This window comes from Megachile rotundata, chromosome 9 (genome assembly GCF_050947335.1).
Source record: "Megachile rotundata isolate GNS110a chromosome 9, iyMegRotu1, whole genome shotgun sequence".
NCBI lineage: Eukaryota > Metazoa > Arthropoda > Insecta > Hymenoptera > Megachilidae > Megachile > Megachile rotundata.
The window spans coordinates 17,963,324-17,987,217 of record NC_134991.1 but is presented as its reverse complement, the minus strand read 5'-3'; the positions used below and the strand labels follow the sequence as shown (position 1 = coordinate 17,987,217).

The 23,894-nt window shown below is 37.1% G+C and overlaps 3 protein-coding genes across 10 annotated transcripts; 2 read left to right on the top strand and 1 right to left on the bottom strand.

Moving 5' to 3' along the window:
- Positions 1-79: 79 nt before the first annotated feature.
- Pex6 (peroxisomal biogenesis factor 6) lies at positions 80-4,396 on the top strand. 2 transcript variants are annotated; one of them, XM_076535478.1, is made up of 7 exons: positions 80-345; positions 881-1,069; positions 1,147-1,593; positions 1,693-1,919; positions 1,985-2,387; positions 2,458-2,757; positions 2,835-4,396. In XM_076535478.1, exons 2-7 carry the CDS (start codon positions 1,015-1,017, stop codon positions 3,452-3,454), a joined length of 2,052 nt encoding a protein of 683 aa, XP_076391593.1. In that variant the 5' UTR covers positions 80-345; positions 881-1,014; the 3' UTR covers positions 3,455-4,396. The 2 variants fall into 2 exon arrangements, with proteins under 2 accessions (XP_076391593.1, XP_003708005.2); XM_003707957.3 differs by having other exon boundaries at positions 80-1,069.
- On the bottom strand, positions 3,506-23,398 carry Cbl (E3 ubiquitin-protein ligase CBL). 4 transcript variants are annotated; one of them, XM_012296355.2, is made up of 8 exons: positions 22,414-23,398; positions 12,430-12,576; positions 12,075-12,347; positions 11,786-12,008; positions 11,516-11,680; positions 8,248-8,527; positions 6,897-7,490; positions 3,506-6,464 (listed from the first exon to the last, which is right to left on the bottom strand). In XM_012296355.2, exons 1-7 carry the CDS (start codon positions 22,977-22,979, stop codon positions 6,901-6,903), a joined length of 2,244 nt encoding a protein of 747 aa, XP_012151745.1. In that variant the 5' UTR covers positions 22,980-23,398; the 3' UTR covers positions 3,506-6,464; positions 6,897-6,900. The 4 variants fall into 4 exon arrangements, with proteins under 4 accessions (XP_012151745.1, XP_012151746.1, XP_076391594.1 ...); XM_012296356.2 differs by having other exon boundaries at positions 7,095-7,490; positions 22,414-23,353; XM_076535479.1 differs by having other exon boundaries at positions 11,789-12,008; positions 22,414-23,348.
- Gtpx1 (glutathione peroxidase-like 1) lies at positions 12,820-15,372 on the top strand. Of its 4 annotated transcripts, XM_012296353.2 has the most exons (6): positions 13,274-13,420; positions 13,510-13,604; positions 14,236-14,344; positions 14,422-14,531; positions 14,612-14,703; positions 14,774-15,372. In XM_012296353.2, the coding sequence occupies exons 2-6, from the start codon at positions 13,547-13,549 to the stop codon at positions 14,987-14,989; spliced, it is 585 nt and encodes a 194-aa protein (XP_012151743.1). In that variant the 5' UTR covers positions 13,274-13,420; positions 13,510-13,546; the 3' UTR covers positions 14,990-15,372. The 4 variants fall into 4 exon arrangements, with proteins under 4 accessions (XP_003707921.1, XP_012151744.1, XP_012151743.1 ...); XM_003707873.3 differs by lacking the exons at positions 13,274-13,420; positions 13,510-13,604 and adding an exon at positions 12,820-12,979; XM_012296354.2 differs by lacking the exon at positions 13,510-13,604 and having other exon boundaries at positions 13,272-13,420.
- Positions 23,399-23,894: the final 496 nt, after the last annotated feature.

Genomic DNA, 23,894 nt, shown 5'->3' with positions numbered 1-23,894 from the left:
CAACTCGAGTATACCCAGTGAACTTTTATTTTCCATAGTTACTGCACTAAGATAAAGTTTATTTGAAATCGAATATTCGAAACCCATTTTCGGAAATAATCATTTTTTGCGGTTTAAGCGACTGTAATATATTGTTTTCTAAAATCTTAATGTTCAAAAATTTTTAAATCCTGGAATTCTACAATATTGAATTCTCAACATTTGAAAGCCCTTGAAATGGAAAATTCAAAAGTTTCACAGTCCCACTGATATATTTTTGACTACCATATATAAGATCGACCGAATAAAAAAGTATGTAGTCACGGGACAGAACTAAATGGCAAGAGTCTTTTGAAGTTAGCCGAGGTGCGCGAATTAAATACGATCTGTGAAACAAATAATAGTAATTTGACAGATAGTTTAATTTGTGTTCTAATTATTACTTGTTCACAATAATCACTGTAATGTTGTGAAACGTAAAAATTTCATTGAAGTATTTCAATTGCCGATGCTATGTTGACTTAAATATATTTTTTTTTGTAGTAAAGCTTACTATATCGTGGATATCATTATTATTTTCTGTTGAATATCTAGTTTTAAGCACGTGGACCTATATATATATGTACATATATATGTGTGTATAAAATTATGCATAAATTCAACATGAATTCATTATATTATTATATAAATTGTTTCCGTACATTGTCAGTGGTATTAATGAAACATAATCCCAATTATATGCTCATGACTGCATTTGTACATTACATAGTTCTTAAATTAAAAATAATTATTAATACAACAATTAATTGGAGCATTTTACCCGCTAATGTTTTTCATGACTTTCTAAAACAAGTTTACGATAACGAAAATTATTATATAGATTGTAACTCTTGTTTATTAGCAAATATAGACAATTTCAAAATATTGGTACCTACTTGGTTTTATGTTTGCTCCAAAGTCAGTTTAAAAAAATATAAGACGCTAGTTATACCTTTAAAGAATATTTATGCAAACAAAATATTTGTATCCGAAGTAATGAAATATAACATAGAGAATACATTAAATTGTAATGTTGAACAATGTTTTTTATGTAAGTACAATCAAATTGATTTTAACATGCAACAATCTTAATAATTTAAATAATTGTTATGTTTAAATCTTTTCTAGTACCAATAAAACAGAGCGTTATTAACTTTGCCGAAGAAGCAAAAGTTTCTATGATTTCGAATCCACACGAAATTACAGATGATTTGATAAATATTCTACTAGAAAATTATTTTTCTGAACCTAGATTTTTAAGAAAAAATGACATATTTAGTATTGATGTAAAAGGACACGTGTTAGATCAAATGTATTTGCATATTAACTCTTTAACGTCTGTTGTACATTTTAAAGTTAATACCATTATAATTAATCGTACGGAGTGTACAACTAGTTGTTATATTTTGCGCGGAGAAACAACACTTGTTCAAGAACCTAATGTACATAGTTATCTACCTCGAAAACATTCCTATTATGATCAACTCAAAGAGACATTAATTGAATTGTATCCATCGAGCATCGCCGTGCCCTTGGAACACTTAGAACGTTGCATCTTGCCATTCATTAAATATGGTAAAATATTAATATTTAAATACATAAATGCACACTTATTAAATACCGAAATTAAATTTTTAATTTTAAATGTTAGTACTTTCTTTTTCCTTTTTGCAGAAATTCAGTTATCCATAAAACCAGTATTTCTTGTTAAAGGTTCACACGGTTCAAACAAATGTAAATTAGTTCGAATAGTAGCTGAAAAAATGGGTTTAAATTTTGTTAACGCAGATTTTGCAGAAGTTCAAGCTTTAACATCGGCACAAACGGAGGCTAAACTACGTATCGTGTTGCATAATGCAGTGCAATCAGTACCGTGTATACTTTGTCTAAATAATATAGAGGTATTTTGCTAATATATTTATATATATTACCAACAGTTTTGGAGATTCTAAAACAATGTTCATAGGTCTTTGGAAAAAATGCAGAAGGTCAGAAAGACGAAAGAATTATATCAACATTTTTGGCTGAATTAAATTTATTATACGACAAATGTCTAAAGTATCCAGTTATTATAGTAGCTACTACAAACGAGTCCGATATATCGGCAGAATTGTACAGAATCTTTATCGAAACTATTCATATGGAACACCTCGATCAAAATCAAAGAACAGATTTAATTTCGTGGCTGCTCGCTAAACGAGATCTCGATCATCAAGTAAATTTGTACAAAGTAGCTGGTATATGCTCAGACTTCAGGTTCTTAGATTTGTTAGCGCTAATATTGCACGCAGTAAAATATTATTGCAAGGACAGTAGCAGAAATTTGAAATCGGTTATACTTTTGCAAGAAAATTTTGATAAAGCTTATGGTAAAATTGTACTCTTTATAAAAGTAGCTACCATTTAAATTCTTTCTAATTTTTTCACGTTCATTTGTAGAGTACATGCAATTAATATATACCGACAGTAAAGATGCACCACGTGTGCCAAAAGTTTACTGGGAAGATATCGGCGGTTTAGCTTCTTTAAAACACGAAATAATGCGTAGAATTCAGTTACCTCTAATGAATACCCTAGAATTTGGTCAGTCTGGACTACTTTTATATGGACCACCTGGTACTGGAAAAACTCTACTTGCCAAAGCTGTAGCTACAGAATATCAGCTTCACTTTTTATCCGTCAAAGGCCCAGAAGTGTTAAACATGTACGTTGGGCAAAGTGAGAAAAATGTTAGGCAAGGTAAATGCATAAACTTACATGTTAAATAGGTATATGAAAGGATATTAAAATTAAAGAAACCTATTATCTCCGTATAGTGTTCGAGAAAGCAAGAGCGGCAGTTCCGTGTATAATATTTTTTGACGAACTGGACTCTTTGGCCCCTAATCGTGGACGCAGCGGTGATAGCGGTGGTGTAATGGACCGTGTCGTATCTCAGTTACTAGCTGAAATGGATGGACTTGATTTCTCCAACAACATATTTATCATAGGAGCCACGAATAGACCGGATCTCATAGATCCAGCTCTTTTGAGGCCTGGCAGATTCGATAAATTGTTATATGTAGGAATTCATTCTGATCGTGAGTCGCAAATTAACGTGTTGAAAGCGCTGACTCGTAAATTCAAGTTTCGCGAGAATGGAACAGAATTAAAAAAATTAATAGATCAGTTACCTAATCGGACAACTGGTGCCGATTTGTATTCCGTTTGCTCAAACGCGTGGTTAAACGCTGCGCGCAGAGTTCTCGGTAAACGTGTCGTTAATCAAAATACTGTAACAAACCAATCTATGTTTAACGAGACAAAGTTAAACGAAGCTATTACCGTCGAATTAGGAGATTTATCGAAGGCTGCATGCGAGTTGGTTCCTTCCGTTAACAAAGAGGAAGCAGAGAGATACGAAAGAATGCAGTTAGATTTATCGTCGATGTCGTAACAGTTCTAACTACTTTGATCGCAAAGCATCAGGTACAAACAATGTTCAGTCTTATAAACGAAATGTTATTTTATTTGGGGAAATATGTAAAACAATTTTTACAAGTAATGATTAAATCGAAGGGGATAAATCTAAATTCTATCCTAGATATTGCACCGAATGGCTACTCTTACATGCTAAATGTGCGACGAAGAACGTAGCGGTACCGCAATTTTTTCTCGATATCGGGGCCTTTAAACAGTTCTTATCGGACGATGATAATTTACGATATAATTACATTGATCGAAGTATACAATGTAGAAAAATGAGATAGTCATATTTATTTACCGAATTCCTAAATTGAATCTATGGAATTTTATCGTAAAGACTGAGAGGTTTCTCTTTCCGTGGACATCCCGTAAGTTCAAATGATAAATTGTATTCCTTTAAAGCTTAAAGGATGATCAGTTTCTCCGTTTCTTTTTCGTTCCGCGAGACAAGGCCATTTACAAATTTCATGTTATCGCAAACCGCGATACTCGCAAATATACATGTATAAGGGATCCATAGTAACGAATTGTTGCTGTTTTCATATCCTTTTTTTTTTTAACAATCGGCACTCTATAACGCACTTCGTTCGGTACAGAACAACGAACACGATGTTCCTTTGAGTATAGTCGCGAGGTAGAATCAATTCGGATACAATTCATGGCAACGAAACTTACTATGTATTGTATATATATAAAAAGGAAAAGTATTTCATATGCGCATATTTACGTTTTTACACGAGTCAACGTCATATGAAAATTGTTGCGATAAAAGCCGTTGAATTAAAGGTTATTTGGGATTGCCATTAAACGTGCATAAAGATTTTCTTAACAAGAAAAACTTTACAATTGTACGAACTGTAATCGCAGAAATAATTTTAAAAATAAACAATTGTATGATTGTGTCCTGCGAATATATATATTGTGTATATATATATATATATATACACGATTTAGTTCAAGTCATTGGTTCTGATGATACTCGGTTTCGTTTTCCATGTATCGTTACGATATAAATGTACTCAAAGATTGTTTAAAACATAAATATCACATTTGATAAATACGCTAATCAGTCGCTATATGCGATCGTGAAAGAAATTCCGTGCAACGATTCGGTTTTACGAAACATGAATTTTACAAGAGTGTCAAAAGGTTGAAATATTTCGTAAAAATCTGACGAATATTTTATTTTTTAGAGAAGAAATTAAGAGCAACAAGAATACAGTAGTGCCTACCTAACTGTCGCGATATTCTTTTCACGTCTCCTAAAAATCGCTCAGTAACTATAAGTAAATGATATTTGGAAAGAGTTCAGCTACTCGCGTAACTATTACAGAGTGTGGAAGATTCACGACAATTAGGAAGGTTTCGTGCAACTTTGTCTCTCTTAGTTACGAAGAAGTGTAAGAGAATTAATTTGTCTCACTGCGCGTCTTATTTTAACCACGTTCTTTATCTGCAAAGATCCGAAAACTAGGAAGGATTTTAAGAAAAGCCTATAATTTAGGAACAGATTAAGACCGTGGACCTACGGAGAGTCTAGAGCCGGAGCAGTTTAGAGTATAGATAGCATCTAGGGATGGCTTAAAGTCTAAGGAGTGTAAAATCCAAGAAACAGCTAACAGAAGTTTTCATCTTCGCATACATAGAACGTAGATAAATAATTTAAGCGGTGAAATACTTTTTCCTCGCACTTCCTACTAACTATGAGAAATGTACACTGCGTATGACCGGACTGTACAATTTATGGTACCGATCAATGTGATCGTTGTAAACTTAACTAAGCGCATCTGAGTCCTTTAAAAATTGTTGAAAACGTATACAGTTGATCCTTGAAAAGAGGATGCTACATAGAACCGAGTTGTTGAAGGGTCAGTTGCACTTCATCGTTATGTTAAGTATATCGAAAAACACTGTTGTTCTTTGAGGATAATCAAAGAATTATCATGAAAAGCGTGGTACACGATGTCGTTTGTATCAATCGCGGAAAAAGAAGAAATTTTGTACTCGCTGGCTGCGAACTATCTCGTCAAGTTCAATTCTTTATTTACACTTAACGTATCTTCTCGCAGCTTTTTTCTTTTTCTTTTTTTTTTTTTTTTTGTTTATTTAGCAGTCTTGTTTTGTTTGTGTGTACGTGTGTGTGTGTGTGTGTATATGCTTGAATGCATGTATATACCAAGCATGGGCACGCGAACTACGAAAAACCACTTAAAAACGAGCAGGATACACCAAAGATCCTGTGAAAATTCGAAAAATGGGTATAAATCATCGAATGACCGGGGAAAAATGTCGACCGTTAAGGAAGAACTATTGTACTATTTTAAATTCTCTCTTTTCCGATAGGCATTGTACAAACTATATGTCACGGTATTTAACATAGATGAAATTTGTGATTAAGAACTATGGGGAGGGGGTCTTTATTCGCTACATCGAGATTGTCCATGTTCTAGTTGCCCATGCTTAGCGTACATCCGAGAGTAACGTAGGCTTCATGTGGCCAAAGGTAATAACAGATAAAGAAGCATCGCACTATTTGCTTCCCTTGTTGGGAAAACTCGGAAAGAGTCTGAGGAACCTAGAGGCAAATATGGCATGTAGTGGGACACTTCTTTTCGTGTTAACTAAGTTCTGTTTTAATGAAGGAAAACCTAACTTGTACGTGACCGTATGTCTAAAAAAAAAAAGAAATACACTAGCATTTCGAGACATCTTCCAGGAAAATGGAAGAATCAACGTACGCGAAAACGATCGAAGATTAACAAACGTAGTCGATGATGGTACTGCCGATTAATCGAATACGACGAGTTCTCCTTATCGACTCTCTCGGAGTGTATATTGCTCGAATCGCGGGTACGCTTAAGCTCGCGATAAAGGCTATTCCTCCGTGAACCCGGAATAGTAAATTCTACACATTTTTACACGTGGTTGTTTATGAAAAGATGCGGCAATCGGAGCCAGTTACGAGCCCTCGATATTCGAGCCTGCAACAAAAAGAAGGAAAAAACCATTTAACTAATATGCCCGTATATCTATCTAACACGTTCCGTAACTTTTGTCCGAAGTTTTCGAATTATACCACTTATTTCGGAACGCTTTGTATATAAATAGATTTGATAAGAAGTTAACACGCGAATGAAATGTTCACCGTAAATTTGAAATTTTACGGAACGTGTTAACTACGAACAACTTGGCGTTCTATTGCCACAGAATATAACAATTTTTAGGCGTATTCGATTGTAACGAATCTATGATATAGTATAAAAAGATAAAGAAAGAGAGAGAAAGAGAGAGAATGAGAAGAGACAGGAGAGAGTATGTGAGTGTATAGAAAAGACTGTAACGGGGTAACCTCTTATCGAAAAGGGTTTTACATTGAATACTCGGTAATCGTTAGGTTTGCTTTTTACGCATACCTGGTCAAGACGATTTCGTGGCAAATTCGTGCAGTATGTCACAAGCCATTTCAAGATCGTTCCTAGTAATACCGAGCGCTCTAATCACGGCGTCTTGCGCGAATCCGAGAGCCGTCAGCTTGGAAATGTGTTCGACGTTCACATTCTCGTATGCCGCGGTATCTGGCTTCGCGGAACCACCGGTAGGATCGTCCTTACCTCTCATCAGGGCGGACAATCGAGCTGTATTCGCTTCCAGATTAATGTTCCTCACGACGTGCTGTCTCGTACCAGGTATCACGATCGTGTTCTCGTAATGATGATCCTGTCTGTGCTCTTTGTTGGTTGTCTTCGGTGGTCGTGGCACTGACAAAGGAGGCGGTACAGGAGGTACGTTATTGCTGTTTGCCGTTTGAATCGCGGAAGATGTGCCACAGGCACGATTTGGTTTTTCAGGTAACGTCGGTGGTGGCTGTGGTTGAGACGCGGTGACGTGATTCCCCTGCGATCGACGAACATGAGCTCTGCTTATAGGAAATGGCGCTGGAGGTATCGGTGGCACTGGCAAAGGCGACGAAGCACGATGTAACATGTCGTATCCTGCTTCAGAGTTCACTGATGGAATAAAACAGACAATTGTGCGTTACACGGTACTGAATTTTTCATGGAATTATAGTCAGTAATGCCACGCTATTGTGGTAATACGTGCAATAGCGATACTGTGCGAAGCACGATAATACGTATTACGCTAAATTATACGATGCGTGATAATACTACTCTAGACCGTACAACGCGTGGTAATACAAATCGTGATAAATGGGAGAAAGGAAGAGAGCTTAGCGAGTCCTAACGATATCGTTTCATATAAAAGGTAGATATAAGATGTAGAACAAACGACGACAGAGTAGAGATGGTAAGCTCGAGAGATTCTCACGGTATGGATTATCATCATTCGATTTTATTTTAACTGGAGTGTGACTGCGTATGTTCTCGTCAAGCGAGATTGTTGGGGAAAAACGGCAACGTTCTTAGTCCGACGGTTTCGCTCTTACCACGTGTGGCAAAGATATGCAGTACACGCAGAAAAAGAATACCTAAAGCCTACACTCCAGTTCGAATGGTTATATGTAACATTCATCGAGGCTTTCTAGAGTAAGCCGTGTACGCCGAAAAAATATTTTCAATGCTTTACCAGCGTTCGAGTATGCTTTGTTCGGTATTGAAATATCCAATGATACATCCTGCAAACTCTAACAGTGTTAAAGCATTATAATAGATACAGTTACAAACGCATCTCTTCTTCGCAAAACTTATCCGGTATGGAGTCCCGACCTTACACATACTGTTACTTTGCTTTCACTGAAGAACCTACTATTATTGTTTTGCTGATTGTCAATATTAGAACTGAACGCTGCATTAACTGCAGCAATTGATGGTGGCGGAGGAGCATTTTCTTTGGGCACGGTTAAATGTCGACCATTTCTAGCGTGACTATTTGGCGTAGGCGACGGCGAAGGACGCCGAGGAGGCAGCGGTGGACTTGGCACGATCCTTCGCGTCGAGACAGGTGAATTCGTTGGACTCGAATCTTCTTCTTCGTCCGAATCATCGCAGATTAATCCGGAATGACCGTTGCATAGATCCATTATTTCCTAAAACAACGATAGCAAGAAAACAGACATTAACTTTATTATTATCGATTAATTCATTTTCTTATGTTCTTTCATAATATTGTTAACTATTTTGTTATTTAATGTTTCATTTCATTCTATTATTAGACTACGATCAAATTTTCAACTAAACAAATCAAAGTAATTGTACAGTGTTGGTAATGTTCATTAATCTCTGTAAGCAACTTGAGAAAGTTGTTCGTAACTTTCCTTTATAAATGAACAAAGTACGTAAGAAAGGAAACCTGTATGCGGAAATACGTCACAATTAACAACGAGCATAATTACAAAGCGTAAAAGCGGAGAAAAGAGGAGAAAAAGAGAGCCATAATGCATGTGTGTCCACTTACCTTGATACAGTGGTAAAAAAATATTTCCTTCGGCTATGTACATTACCGATTAGTTTTCGATCATGCAGCGGGCAGAGCAATGGACCCAGTAGATAACGTTATGAAATAATAGATAAACGATCATGCGAGCGATAATAAACGATAACATCTTGGCTCGTTTATTAATGTGCCCTGTCGCTGAAACACTGATCCAACAGCCATAGAAAACAAAACTAAAGAATCCAGCAAAATGGTTATGCATACGCATGTGCTGACCTATATAATCGAATGTTACATTTTCTAAATAAACGAACAGAAAAAATATGAAGAACATACTTTTCAAATCCCTGATATTATTTTTTACAATGAGTAGGAAAAAATTGTACGCTATAGTTTGTAATGTTTATGAATCATTTATTTTAGACCACTTTCACTGCTGGATATCTGCACAGCATGAACGGATCTAAACGATTGTTTTCAGTTAGCAGCACTATTCATTGTACAAATTACGCTAATGGTTACACGTGAACGCAATAAAAAAAAGAAGACTATCCTTTTACGAGTGGTTCTGTGGTAATTCTAGATAAATACATAATACTACGCTTAAGAAATGACTACAAACTTTCTGGAGCCGTAAACTGCCAATCGATATGCTAAACAAACTGATTCTCGTATAACAAGAATCACTGCATTTCTCAATACTTGTGCATGCATCGATATGTAACAAATCTGTACGGTGACAGTATATTGAAAGAGAAAATAAAAAAAAGGGGCGAAAAAAAGAAAAAGAAAAAAAAAAGATACGTATATACCATAGCATATGAAATTCGATACGATGTGCCACCATTACAATCACTGATACAAATCCTTCAGATTCATTTAATGCGTAAAACGGAATAAATAATAAATATTCTAAAGTAAGGAAAATAATAATAACAACATCTTTTTTCCCTGGCAAACTGTCGCATGTCGTTACATCGTTTCTCTCGCCAACAGGTACATAATTAAATTCTAATAGAATAATACAAAAACGATGAACGATCGTTACCTATAATATATTTATAGACTGCTTAGCACTTCTGACGCTTATCATAAGCCACGCTCTCTATCCCCATTTGGAAGATAAAATTTCCGTGAGCCCTATTTATTTTATTCAGACTATCGATAACCGATATTAAAGTATTATTGTGGCTGGCTCGAAGGATACACCGAAAAGAGGGAACGTTGTCCGCTTTAAGAGATTTCATACAAGTTAAATATTTCTTTAGAAAGACTCTGAAACACTGGATACCCATTTGATATAGTTCCGTATTTTGTCATTATATACATATGTATAGTGTACACTTTAAAATATGAATATCCAACTTTTGTGAATCTTCGAAAACAAAAATATAACTTCTTCAAAATTTCTCAAACGAAATAACGCACCTTCTTCTCTTAAACCCGTCATTTTGACCACGTCATTGCTTACAATCATAGATTTAATTTGAAATATACACGGATTAAGTATCAACGAATAAAAAGAAATCTGAAGCAAAATTAAAAAATTGAGATGTTTGTTTAAATACTTTTCCTACTCAGAACAAACAACTATTCAATACTGATTTCTTACGTCTAACAAATTTATCCTTATAAAAAAATATTAATTTGACATTACAGATTTTCTATTTGGCAAGTAACGAGTAATTGTATACGAAGATAAAGCTTCCTAATTTCAAGTTTTATAATGCACACACCGCAAAAGAAACCATTGTCAGATACATTAACTGGCACATGCATTTAAAACATTATTTGTCCTTTAACTGATCGCAAACGAGTGCGTTCTTGTACAAAAAACCGAATTAATTCGTATGTGTACGTTGTCATAAGTTTGATACGAGGATCAACTGCAGTATTATTCTTTTAAATAAACATCATGTGCCTTTTGTGAATAAAATTTAAGCGTTTTAAATAAATCGTTGTACACCGAATACAATCTAGTAACTGTATCCTTAAACGATACGAAGTTTCATTTCGTGAAAGTTTAAAGTTACGAGTGCAAACACTTTGTAACAATGGAATGAACGATGAATCCGTACAATAAGCTCTTTTGTAAGACTTTTGTAAATGCGAAAAAAGCAACCTACCTTAAAGTCTCCATAAATCCGACGTTTTTTTCAACATCGAGATATGTACGAAAAGTAATTAAAAAACCAATAATATGTTAGTGAATTGCAAAAACGTTGGTATTAATTGTTCGCAACTGATACTTTGTGAAACTCGATTCTGCCAGACATTTTGATATGTACTTCTGTGTAAAGAAATAATACAGAAAAAAAAGAACAGAAATATGATTCAAACAAAAGTTTTATACAGAGACGAAAAAGTTGGTCCCCTTTTTACATTCGTTTAATCTCCGAACATCAACTTCGATAAGTTCGTCATTGTATTTAAACTTACGTACCTTGTCTAAGATAACGTTTGATCAATAACTCTCTAAAATGATATGACATGACGTTCGTACAAACTCGAGAGATCTCGTATGAAATGCGTGAAGCATTTTTCTTTTTTCTTTTCGAAAATGAGGCGTGTTGCTATAAAGTTGTTATACATAGAGCACATTTAATAATAATGAGGGTAGGTGCTACTCCTAGTCGGATACCTCGGTGTCCGGGTCAAGGTCCCGCGTGGGAGTTGATGCGTTACTAGCGGAAGTTGATTGTGTTCCTGGTCGATGCGTTCTTCGAGGATCAAACGGATCGATTACTATCTGTTCAGTTCCTTTAATTTCTGCTCGACAAAACGGACAGCCCTGTCCTTCAGAATCCTGTAAATCGATACGTTTCTTTTTATACTCATGAAATTTTAACTTAGATATTTATAAAACAGTTTTGTAAAAGCTTGTCAAATATAAACGTAAATTAAATACTAATACCTGCCAAGCTGTTAGACACGGAGTACATAAAAGATGTCCGCAAGGCTCTATCCTTACATCTTTGTCGTTTTCTGCACAAATTTTACACAATTGGAATGTGCTACCCATTTCGCAGTATAATTCATACTGTTCCGCCGTAACTTTTATATGTTCTTCTGGAGTAGGCTGAACTGCCCATGTTAAGTCAGGATTTATATTACGGCCATCAGGATACAAATAACTAAAACCAAATTACGAACGTTAAAAGTACTTTCGAATTTTATTCGGTGTATCAAAATACACTTACAATCCTTCTCGATATCCATCGAGTAGTGCTTGACACAAACTTTTATTGTGGGGTATAGTTTGCAGAATATCCCCATCCGAAGTAACATAACCGATAGCCCATTGTCCTAACCTTGTACAGCTTAATCTGAATACGTAACTACCAGGTCTAGTACTACAATACTTTTGTAAACGTGCTTTCACTTCGTCGTAAGTAAGGAACGCTACGTATCCAGGATGAGTCACAGCCAGAATTTTCCAGTTACGTAAAAGCGTGGACCATGGTTGGAATAACCTGTAAAGAAGAGTTATTTTTCTTATCTTATGAAAATAAGATTCGATAAAATAACATTCTTCTTTTACATTTTCAAATTTACCTTGTGAATACGTCAAACTCAAAATTTGAAATATAGTCATTGCACGTGAGATCTATCGTAGACTTCAATGCCATAGCTTGCAATCCAGAACTAATCGGATGAACTTCGTTTAATTTTTCCTTGAATACTTTCCATGGAACTAATGTACTAAAAGTAAAAATAAAAATTATAAGAACGTTTTATAAATAAAATATAGGAGAATCGTAATTTAATTTGAACTATCCATAAAGAAAGTCTTAGCTTACGTTAAATCTATACATTTATGTTAGGTTACATTAATAATTATTTACTTTTTACTTTTTATGTACATTCGCCTTTAACTTTTATACCATTACGCATAATTCTGTAAAGAATGAATCGAAAGTTTCAAATTGTCAATGTCATCTTTTAAAAGCGTACGTCCAGTATGTCATCATGAAAACACATATTGCGCCAAGTCGGTAACCAATAAATGATAGCAACATAACAGCCAACTAGCCAGTGCAAAGGTTGAACTCGAGAAGTACGGTTGGGTGTTTTCTCTTCACGACGTTTTCGTAACATATTACTGGTAAGATTCATTTAATTTGTTTTACGATCATATATTATCGATCATCGTAATTGTAGTCGAACACTTTGATTGTTGTATTAAATATTAAAAGTTAAAATTAAGAATGGGTTAGTCGTAAAATATCAAAGCAACTATCGTAACTTGATCGTAGAAATTCCTGGAAGTACGCAAAGTGAACGACAGATGGCAATCAATTTTACATGTGTATATATATATATGTAATGACGTATTCATATCCTCAGAATTACTTATTTTTTGAGTACATTTTTTACGTATTAATACAGCGATTACTTCAGTGGTATTACTTAAATATCATATTACAATATAATTAAACGATCGTGCAACTAGTGAGAGAGAAGAACACGTAATTTTTTACATCTACTAAATAGTGCGAAATAACCTATAATTTGTTGCATATTTTATCAATCTTATAATCTTGCAGTAAGTACATTATCCTTGAATTTTATAAATTATACACTATGATCTAAAAACGTTTACATCAGAAAGTGTACAGATGTCTATGCTGGTAGTTTCAGAAATACTTCCTTTTACCCTGTACATCAAGGAATGCACTTCTTTAAACTGCTGCTGCCGGCGGGCATTAAACATGCTCGAAATTTTGCAGGCATGTAATTCAACAAGTCCGACACATACGAGTTTTCCTGACCGCTGTTAAAAAAGAATTTTAAAAGCATTTTTTTTTTTTAAAGTCTAATAGTTCCAAATGTTATTAGTCAATGCATGTACTGTTCACGTTACTATCCACCAATTTGGCAGAACTATAACCTATAAACATATACCTTAATGACGTAATTGGAAGTAATCGTTACATTTAACTTTATCCTTTGTATGCTACGTTGTTTGGTTTACGTTACTTTTTGCTATAATAAACAGGAATTTCTCACTGAATTTTCCAATTAACTTAATAATAATAATAATAATAAATGTAGTGCTATCCATACACGTCTATTGCGAGTTTATTGCCCGTTTAATAATATTAGTTTTGCTGATATTTTTATGCGATGCTTGCAGTATTTTAAGCAGAAACGTACGTTAGTCGAATAAGTTTCGAGGAAAAATTAAAAAATTTAAAAAACTTATGTATCCGAGAACAATAAATAATTGTTCTCTTTTAATAAGCATATATCGGAATTCGGATTTTATTCGAATTTTAATTGAAAGATTATTCGAACGATGCTCGATACCAGATTGAAACGCACAAAACGGGTCTAGAATATTTTCAATATCGATTTCAGTTGCAGCAACAGCAGTAACCATGAGCGGAAACAACAATTACAAAGAAGCGAAATCGATTTACGACTTCACTGCAAACTCGATCAAAGGCGAAGAAGTTCCTCTGTCGAAGTCAGTTGTTAACTCATTAAATTATGTATAATACGATCGACAGCGATAGTGGAATGTATTATTCATATAATTTACAGGTACAAAGGTCACGTATGCCTAATCGTGAATGTGGCATCAAAATGCGGCCTTACAGCAACAAATTACAAGGAATTGAACGAACTCTACGACGACTATGCTGAATCCAAAGGTATCAATTAAATCGTTCTATCTTTTTTCTTTTAATTTCGGAAATGATTATAATTAATTGTTAACTTCTGGGTGCTGTAGGTTTAAGAATTTTGGCTTTCCCTTGTAATCAATTTAACGGACAAGAACCGGGAAACAGCGATGACATATGTAGCTTTGCGGATCGACAAAAGGTAAAAAAAATAATTTCTAACGAAATATCGTTAATGTTCAGAGAAAGTGAGAGATTGTGTTTCGATTCAGGTGAAGTTTGATTTGTTCGAAAAAATTGACGTGAATGGAGACGATGCACATCCGCTTTGGAAATACCTGAAGAAAGAACAAGGGGGAACTCTTGGGAATTTCATCAAGTGGAATTTCACGAAATTCATCGTTGACAAGGAAGGCAAGGTGGTGGAACGTCACGGGCCCAACGTGGATCCCAATAAACTCAGAATCAATCTCGAGAAATATTTTTAAACGTTTCATAGACTTATCTTCCGTATCTGCAAATATTCGCACCAGTTGTATTTTTCGAATATATTTAAGAATAATACAACGATCGCAGAGCATTCCTATTAAGAACGGAACTAAGTAAAAAGAAAACACACGCGTTACCATGTACGTTTTACGATGGCTTTTACAGACACGAATAGTATTCGTTTCAACACAAGCTTTTTGTTCCTTTTCTTGGCGAGTATTTCACATTTATATGGATTTTTATAGCTTTTCCACATGAAAACGAACAAATATCCACTTTTTTTAAACAAATATTCACAAACGAATGATTCTTTGTACCATTGCGTGTACGCGTATGCATACTAAAAGCAAAATAAAATAAAAAAGATGTAACTAGCGCGAAACTTTTGTTCGTTTAATTTATTCTTTTAACGCGATGCACCTGAACAGTTTGATATTTTTAATAAGTATTTTGCGCGTTGTATTTTTACTTTTTTCAGGCGACAGGAAAACATAAGTAACATAAGTGGAAATTCGTATATGGATTGCAATGTAACGAGAGTCCATGATGCATATGTAAGAAAACTTTTCGGTAACTCGAAGAATTCATATTCGAAATTTTCCGAATTATTAAAATAGTTGTATCGTATAAAATTTAACATCTGTAATTACAAGTTGGGTTGTTATTATGTTGCTAAGAATTAATTCGAGCGGATAGATCGAGGGGAAAAAAAAAATTGGGTCGATGTATCCCGGTTACATTAGACCAACAGGATGACATAATTAAAGGCCATCGTGTCTTTCGACCGGGTCAAGGATGAAAGATGGATATACACACATAAACGCTCCTTTCTCCGCTCCTCTTCTCTGTTTCGTTTGTACGTTTGAAATTCGTATTTCGACGCGTAAGGGCATCCATCTGTTGGATTCGAGTGACGGGATGCAAGAGAAGAAAGAGAGAAAGAGAGTAGGGTGATTCGCGTGTCCTTCCTGAATTTCAATCCTGAGCTGTTTTACGTCATCATCAAACTAGGTCACGTCCTCTATTGCAAGAGTGCCATCTCGAAATTGAATGTTCCGCGATATATTCGTACGTACTACGTCCACGCGTATACAGGTTGTTTCATAACACGTGTAAATCATGCCGTTCGCAGAAAAAAGCTTGGATCGGTAATGATAAGGAATAAATAACTCGAAGAGTATCGACTGAAATCAACGACGCTTCCTAGCGAAAAGCTCTCTTGCCAAAAGACCGAAGCCATAAACACTCACCCTATTCCTAGTTCATGGCAAGCAGTTCCTCCTTCGTCGTTCACGCCGGCTATCTCGTACACGTCACGGCTATATACGACACACGTGTTTAATGAGGATCTTTTTTCGTTACTGGTCACTTTTGTATATTATGAAAGAACCTATACCTATATATATGCGACGATGCGTGGTTAACGTACAAAACGAAGCTGAGAGATATTAACGGTATAATTAGTCGTCCTTGCTTGCTGACTGATCCGAGGCTCGTCTCCATTCATAGATCGTTGCTTTTCCAAAGCGCGCGCGCACGTACACGCAAACTCGTTTTTCGCGTCTTCTCGTGACGTTTTCGATTTCTTCAAGGACACATCGAAAATCAAACTAGCAACACGACGCGCAATCACATGGACGGTTTTTCCATGAAAATTTGCCGAATAATTGATCGAACGAACGTGAAAATAAACATAAAAACATAATATAGCGTATTTCTCTACGCTACTTATAACATCGAATCATGCAGTACGACTGTGGGAAGAGCCAACGGTGTGTAGAAAAATTCGTATAAAGGTGGTAACGAGACGAGAGTGTTAAAAACTTTGATCAGAATCCTTAAGGGAATATCATAATCGTAAAGAAAAAGAAACGGAAATGGCAGGCGAAATTTGTACAGCATACAAGAAATGCAAAGATAGATATCTACGTGTCCGTGTTATCGTACTTTTAAATTAAAAAACGAAAAATGACGAATACCTGTGTATCCAAGATAAAAATAGACCTCGACAAAACGACGAGATTACTTCAGCCAAGGAAAACAAACCTATTCGTCGAAGTTATCGTGTAAAATAAAAAAAATAATATACATATGTACATGCGCGTACGCATATAATTTTTCATCAAGATTTTGATGAAAGACTTTTGATCGCGTCATTCATAGACATATAGTTGACACTGTAAAGTTTCGAACAACCGATAACAATTATTGAATGCAATTATGTAATATACATATGTAGAGGAGGAAAATATAGCCACGGGAAATGTTAGTGGAACGACTGAAGATGGTGCTTTCAAGGATATGCTATATTCGTTTGAAAGGGTTCTATCACGCTTATGCGAGTCGTAAAAGTAAAAGATGCTTTTACAGGTACGCACAACTATATCGTGTATAACGATATGAACTTTTCAGACAAAACGCTTTTCATTGATCTTCGGGGCTAGACAGTGATTTTGCAAAGGCTCTAAAGTGCTACAACGTGTTTACGCGTTGGTCGCGTTCAATGATCGAAATAATGTCAAGTGCCGTGAACTTGTTGCTGCAATTGCTGAATCGAATATTCGAACGGTTATTTAATTAACCGACGACAATTTGTAGAATTTTAATCGGCAATCTTACGATACATCGTTATTAATAGTAATTAAGAAACGAAAAATATTTGATATTCGGAGAAATAAATAGCATGTTTAGGTGTTGATCGTGCAACCGAACGATGTTTTACAAGATTTACGAAACACTGGATGTTCGCGAGACCAAGGTGTTGTTGGGGCAGCGCACACGGTCGTAATCGGCGACAAAACGTTCGAGTCAGAAGAGAACTCTGCGATTAGACGCAGAGTAATCGCGTGCAACGTATATGGGCAAATTCGCCACGATAGATGGCGAGTAAGTCAAAGCTTGTATGTACATTACTGGTCCAGACAGAGCACGATACAGAGCGACGCTACGCGTCACGCCGATTCGTACAATTCGCTCGTTTAATTTGCTTTAATCGCGACGTCACGTCCTCTTCCTTCCGCTTTGGCTCACGTCCGGATACAAGCTTAACAACGAGAGCTGCGAAAGGGGAGAAGAGACGGGGGAAGTCTGTCGACTCTTCAGACACGGGATAACTGATACACATCAAAGACCGCCTATCAATGCCATTCAACCCCTACCGATCGGAATTAATATGAATAAGAAAAAAATAAGAGAAAAAATGACGGGAGCATCGGGACTAAAATACTTGTCGATGTTTAACGCGTCGAACCGAGGCACGTAAAATTCCACTGCGATCCATAAAAATACCTGTGCGAAGATGCGAGAACGTATTCTACTGACCCGATTGCGGCAGGTATAATAGACTGTATGAATGAATGCTTCCCCAAAGCATGAAGCAGGTCAGGTTGATCGTGTTAGCTGCGACGCATTTTTAAGCGAGGTCGTAGCCAGGATAATCCAACGCTGTCGAGAGGGAGAGGTGACCAGGTGTCATTTTATCAACTTTTACCACATTGCTATCTATCATAGCAATATGTATACGATCATATTTTATAACTTACATTTTATTCGATTATTATATGTGCCACAGCGAAAGATAAATGTATAAATACTGAAAGGAGAATTACTACGCGTTTCATGAGCGGTCATAAAATAAATATATTTTCGGAATCGGAAAGGTCGAATATATTTTTCTTCCGGTCGATCGAGATATCGCAGACGCCTTCGAGGATTTATTTATCGCGTCGTAATGCCGAGCCGTTTCGACTTTATAACGATATATATGCGTGTACAGGGTGATCGATAAGTCCTCGAATATTTTTTCATTCCGGATAAACGATAATGCAAAAAGAAAGCAAAATGTTATTAAAAAATATCTAAGACTCGATAAAGTTTTGAAAGCGACACGATGATCGCTACACCGATATAGACGATTTTTTTTATAATTTTTAGGTACTTCTTAATAAATGTTTTTAGCGTTGTATTTTTTATTACCGATCATCGTTGTCGATGCGTCGAGTGTGAATCGAAATCGACACTTTCTCTAGACACCATAGAGCACCGTTTGCTTATTCGATAGAAAAAGCCTGATATCTCGAGCATAATCGAATATCTGTGAACGAAGGTATATCGTACGTAATTGCTTAGCCGAGAAATCAATGTTTTCGTTCGACGTACCGGCTCAGGTGACTTCGCGATTAATAATTCGATAAGAAATTTGATAAAACGTTTAAAAGAGATAGGAGAAGAATACGCGGAGGAAGGAAAAGGGACCACTTTGTTCATGAAGCAATTTTCAACGAGATAGGAGGTTTGACAGGCGGAGACACGTTAATGAAATAATCGTAGGAGACAAGAAAGCAGAATGTTCAACCTCGTTGAATTCCATTCTGTCTTGCCACGTTACTTTTTCCTTCTCGCGCGGCTTTTTCCAAGCCACATCCGGATATCGTTATATGTATCGCGAACAGCGTAGCGGAGAGAAGATTCTATCCCCCCGGTAGCGCCACGGCACGGCACGGCACGGCACGGCACCGCACAAAGTATATACGATCCTTCGTAACACACGCGTTATACCGGTATACTACTCGTCGCTACAATGTTCCCCGCTCTATGTATCTCGAATAGATGACTTCGGTCTCTTTTTCGATAAAAGCTCACCCCTTGCCATCGCTTCCGGTACACTCGTCACTGAAAACATCCATTAGCGGCCGAGAGCGAAAGCGTTCCTAGCGAAACACGTTCGATTATGATTACGGAGTACTAGCTAATTATACTTTACGTAAAGAGCAGTACCGATCGTCGATTAATTATCGACATTTTATCGATATTCGCGCTAAGGACGAATATTGTTTCTGATGCGATAAATTCCTTTCGATTCTCGGTTATCGTTGAGCGAAAACGAGAGAAAATCGTCTCGATGTTGCGTTTAATCGAACAGCGAGAAGAGGTTAGAATTGTTTGCATAGAGGAGAACCGGATGTCCACGGATCATTTAACCGGAAAGCAAAAGTTCGCGCATCGGCGTAATCGAGTCGACTCGCCGCATGTTAATCGTGCCTGCGATCGGCCGCATCCTATGTTCGGAGTTCGGGAGAGGAATACTTCCTCGATAAACCTAATTCTGTTTAAGCTTCTCGGAAAATCGCCTGGCCTTCTTCTTCGTTCATTCAGTTTACGAGTACACCGAGAGAACCGAAAAAATAATCGTTTTCGAGTTAAATCTGATAAAAAAAGTGAACGGACGACTCCTCGATCGGTAATCGATTTTGTTCGATTACTCGCGAGACAGCGTTTACTTCGTTGGGCCGCCTTATTTAATTTAACCGATTCCAAGAATGGAGGGGACTAAGTATTAATATTTTATCGTCTCCCAGGAAGCTCATTCTATTGTTAGCCACGTATTTTCTAATTTCACCGTCGGGAAATTTTACGATCGCCCGTATACCATTACCATTGTTATTTCCAGTAATTGTTTGAAACTCGCCGGTATAAATGAAAAGTGATAGATACGACCTTCTCGTGGATACGAGATAAGCCGCGTAGTAAGAAACAAGCAAAACGAAGAAAACAGTGTACGTTTATGTAGGAATATTAAATAACCGAAGAATCGCGTTTGCAAGAATAAAAATGGAAAACGGAATAAGCGAAATAATCGCGTACACGTAATATCGTTGCGTATGCAAAATCCATGGCAATGAGCGCGTGTCGAAAGACTATCCGTTCGCGGTCTCGTGTTCCGGCCAATCGTCGCGATCTTTTCGTGGCAGCAGTCAGTCATTCATGAATTGGCTCGAACCGCAGCGCTGCACGTTTATTTATACCGGCTGATAAATCAGCACGTAGCTCGAGAGTCCGCGACTACCGATCTTCGATATGTTCACTGAGAGTTATCGCCTTTTCCAGCGTAAAACTTTCGCAAAACGATACCGAAACCAGACCGCCCCCTAACAATAGTAACCAGGAAACGGATTTAACGAGACCGGATAGCCTCTCCTACGAATTTCCTTGCTCGGATTCCATTCTCTTCTGTCGCGATACAAATACGTTCCATATCGTCCAACAATTTCCTTCTTCTTTTAAATTTATCCATAGTTTTACGTCGCATACAATTACTTTTTCGTATATAAGAGCAGATCATCGAGATCTACTCCAGACGCGAATCAACTCGAACAATTCGTATTTTCCGAATCGCTCGACAAAACTTTTCACCGATCTACAACTTTTAACGACATAATTGCCTTAGATATCGATCTTAGTTTCACAGATATACGCAATACTATTTTCGATCGGTGTCGGAGTACTTGGTTACGGAATTTACCGATTTGTGCAGCGCACGCCTAAAGTAAATAATCATAAACGCTTGCATGTTAACGCGTGTTAAAAAAACGTTAAATGCAACTGGTTGCAAAATAAATTTTATTTTATTTTACGCCTCCGTCGAGTTACTCCTCCGAACATGGACCACGTGTTATACGTCCACGCGACGTTCCAGCTGATATATCACCGTGAGTCGTATCGTCGCACGGTACGTTATATTGTTATTGCTGCATTATCGTGCGTTATATCGCCACGCGTTCTAGTGAATTTCTTGCTCTTGCAATTCTGTTCACGGCAATAGGCGCACAATTCGAAGCCGAGATAAATGCTTGTATTATACATTTTGCTTGTCCGGTACGCAATTTTGTAACCGGTCTCGCAAATGTTCGCGCCAGCGCTTCTTACGAACGAACGTCGATGAACAGTGACCGATCACTAACGATGCTTTGCTAACGGTTCAAATACTAATAATTTACATGGTTCGATGCTCCTCGGCGAAGTATAAATGGAATTCTGATTACACCGGAAGTACCTTTGTGTCGATACAGCGGTAACTGTTACTCGATACTCGGAATAAAATCACGACTGTGTAAGTATATACATAGTTTAAAGTTTAAAGTGTCCTCTATCTCTAACCGGAAACGCGAAGCTGCTCGAACGTTAAAAAAAAAAAAAGAAAAAAAAAGAAAAAAAAAATACTGTGAAACCTGATAACCGTGAGTGAATTTTATAGTCTGCTATCGTACGGTTATCTGTTCAAAATAAACAGGCACATAATAATAAATGACTTTTACGTTTCGAGGTCGTGTAGAAGGACAGGTTTACGCGTGAAAAAGAACACTTCCGGTGAATGAAACACGCTTCGCTGATGCTACATCGTCGTTGTCAGCTGCACACGAATCGACACGTCCCGGTTTTCGCTCGGCGACGGTAATGTCAATATCAATGAGAGACGCACGGCCGTTTTTAGGTTAGGTGTGCGCACGTGCGAGTCACAGCGCGCGTTATTATTCGTTTTTACGCACGTCAGATGCGAAAAGACACGCGGTAGGTCGACAGGTGTACCGTTTACGCGAACGGAAGTACGGGGGAAAAAAGGAAGAGGATCGTTAACGATACGCACCTGATTCCGAAGCTCTCTTTCCAGAACTCGGCCGCATCCGCCTTGGTAATACGAAACTTGTGTCCGGCAAACACTCCGTTAGGAAATATAGCTTTCAATTCGGACAGCATGTGACTAAATACGAGGCTCAATTTCGTTAAATTCCTACGATAGTGAGAAGTCTCGTCGAACATCTTCTCTTTGCCCTCTTTGAACAACTTGATAGCCTGCTTGCACTTTCTCATCAGATTATTGATGAATACACAAAAATGTTCGTTACTGTGTAACACTTGCATCCTGTCTTCGTACTTGCTGTATATCAGTCTGAGTCGTTGATATGTATCCGGCAGGATGTCGAGTATGAACGGCGGCGAATTTTTCAAATTCATCCGTTGATGTTGACACAATTTCACCACCTTGTCCATGAGCTTCCAGGTCTTGTCCAACATCCGCTTGTCGGTCGAAAGTTTCGGCAGTGTCATAGGGTCCGCAAAACGATCATGAAGCTTCTGGAATATCGAACCTATGTGCACGGCTCGTGTACGACTGCTATGTCCTCCCGACGACATCTTGACGTGTGCGTGCATATCCCTTTGGCACCGGGATTTCTCGCTACTCGCTCTCGATGCGAGTCCCGCGCACTTTTACACTTCACCTTCGCGATATCCACCAACACACCTTGCTCAGGTTAGCCTTATCCTACACTCCTCTAACGCGATATATCGCATTTCCTTTAACGGGACGCGTTCGCTACTTCGACGACCTTTTCACGTAGTCGCGACCACGAGATATACTCTAACGTTGCACGACACCGCATCCTAGTCTTCTTGCTTCCTACTGACAACGACAACACCGGATAACTATAACGAATCGACACTGACACGACCAAAGCGTGCCCGTGGCCCGTGGCTCATTAATTATACTTTCATTCGCGGCCGCATGACGCTCCGCGGCGCTTCCACGACGCGGCTTTTTCGAATCGTTTCGCTCAACGTTCTAAACTCTAGTGCTCGTTTTACTTCAGTTTTTCTCCGTTTTCACTTAACGGAGTAGTCTCGAACGAAATATAATTTGTTTGATCGGTAAACATTCGAAGAAAAAAAATGCTTTAGTAGAACAAGACAAACGTGTATTTTCATGTTTACTCTTTTAATACATGTCTTTATAGTATTTAACATATGGAATTTAGGTACGGTAATAAATAATTCGGAAATACGAAACAAATCGATTAAATTATAAGATAAAGAGGATAATATTATTAATGAATTTTATAACGTTAACGCACGTTATACGATTCCACGTATAACGATTGACGATTCGTAGAATCGTGTGAAAGTTTATTGGTTTATTTGTTACACTTAAAGTGCCGTTGAAAAATGATATCCAGAGTGTCCAGAAGAAACGTGTTTCTACGTTTCAAAATCGATATTCGAATCGTTTCGAAGTTAGAACGTTTATGAATTTAATAAGTATCTATACGATACATATAACACGGTGAATAA

Coding starts and splice junctions, on each gene's coding strand:
- Pex6 (XM_003707957.3), top strand. CDS start 628: ATGCATAAATTCAACATGAATTCATTATATTATTATATAAATTGTTTC. Junction 1,594..1,692: donor CTTGCCATTCATTAAATATG/GTAAAATATTAA, acceptor TCCTTTTTGCAG/AAATTCAGTTATCCATAAAA. Junction 1,920..1,984: donor TTTGTCTAAATAATATAGAG/GTATTTTGCTAA, acceptor CAATGTTCATAG/GTCTTTGGAAAAAATGCAGA.
- Gtpx1 (XM_012296353.2), top strand. CDS start 13,547: ATGCACTTCTTTAAACTGCTGCTGCCGGCGGGCATTAAACATGCTCGA. Junction 14,345..14,421: donor GAAGAAGTTCCTCTGTCGAA/GTCAGTTGTTAA, acceptor TATAATTTACAG/GTACAAAGGTCACGTATGCC. Junction 14,532..14,611: donor CGACTATGCTGAATCCAAAG/GTATCAATTAAA, acceptor TGGGTGCTGTAG/GTTTAAGAATTTTGGCTTTC.
- Cbl (XM_012296355.2), bottom strand. CDS start 22,979: ATGCACGCACACGTCAAGATGTCGTCGGGAGGACATAGCAGTCGTACA. Junction 12,577..22,413: donor AAAGAGAGCTTCGGAATCAG/GTGCGTATCGTT, acceptor TTTTACTTTTAG/TACATTAGTTCCATGGAAAG. Junction 12,009..12,074: donor GATGGATATCGAGAAGGATT/GTAAGTGTATTT, acceptor ATTTGGTTTTAG/TTATTTGTATCCTGATGGCC.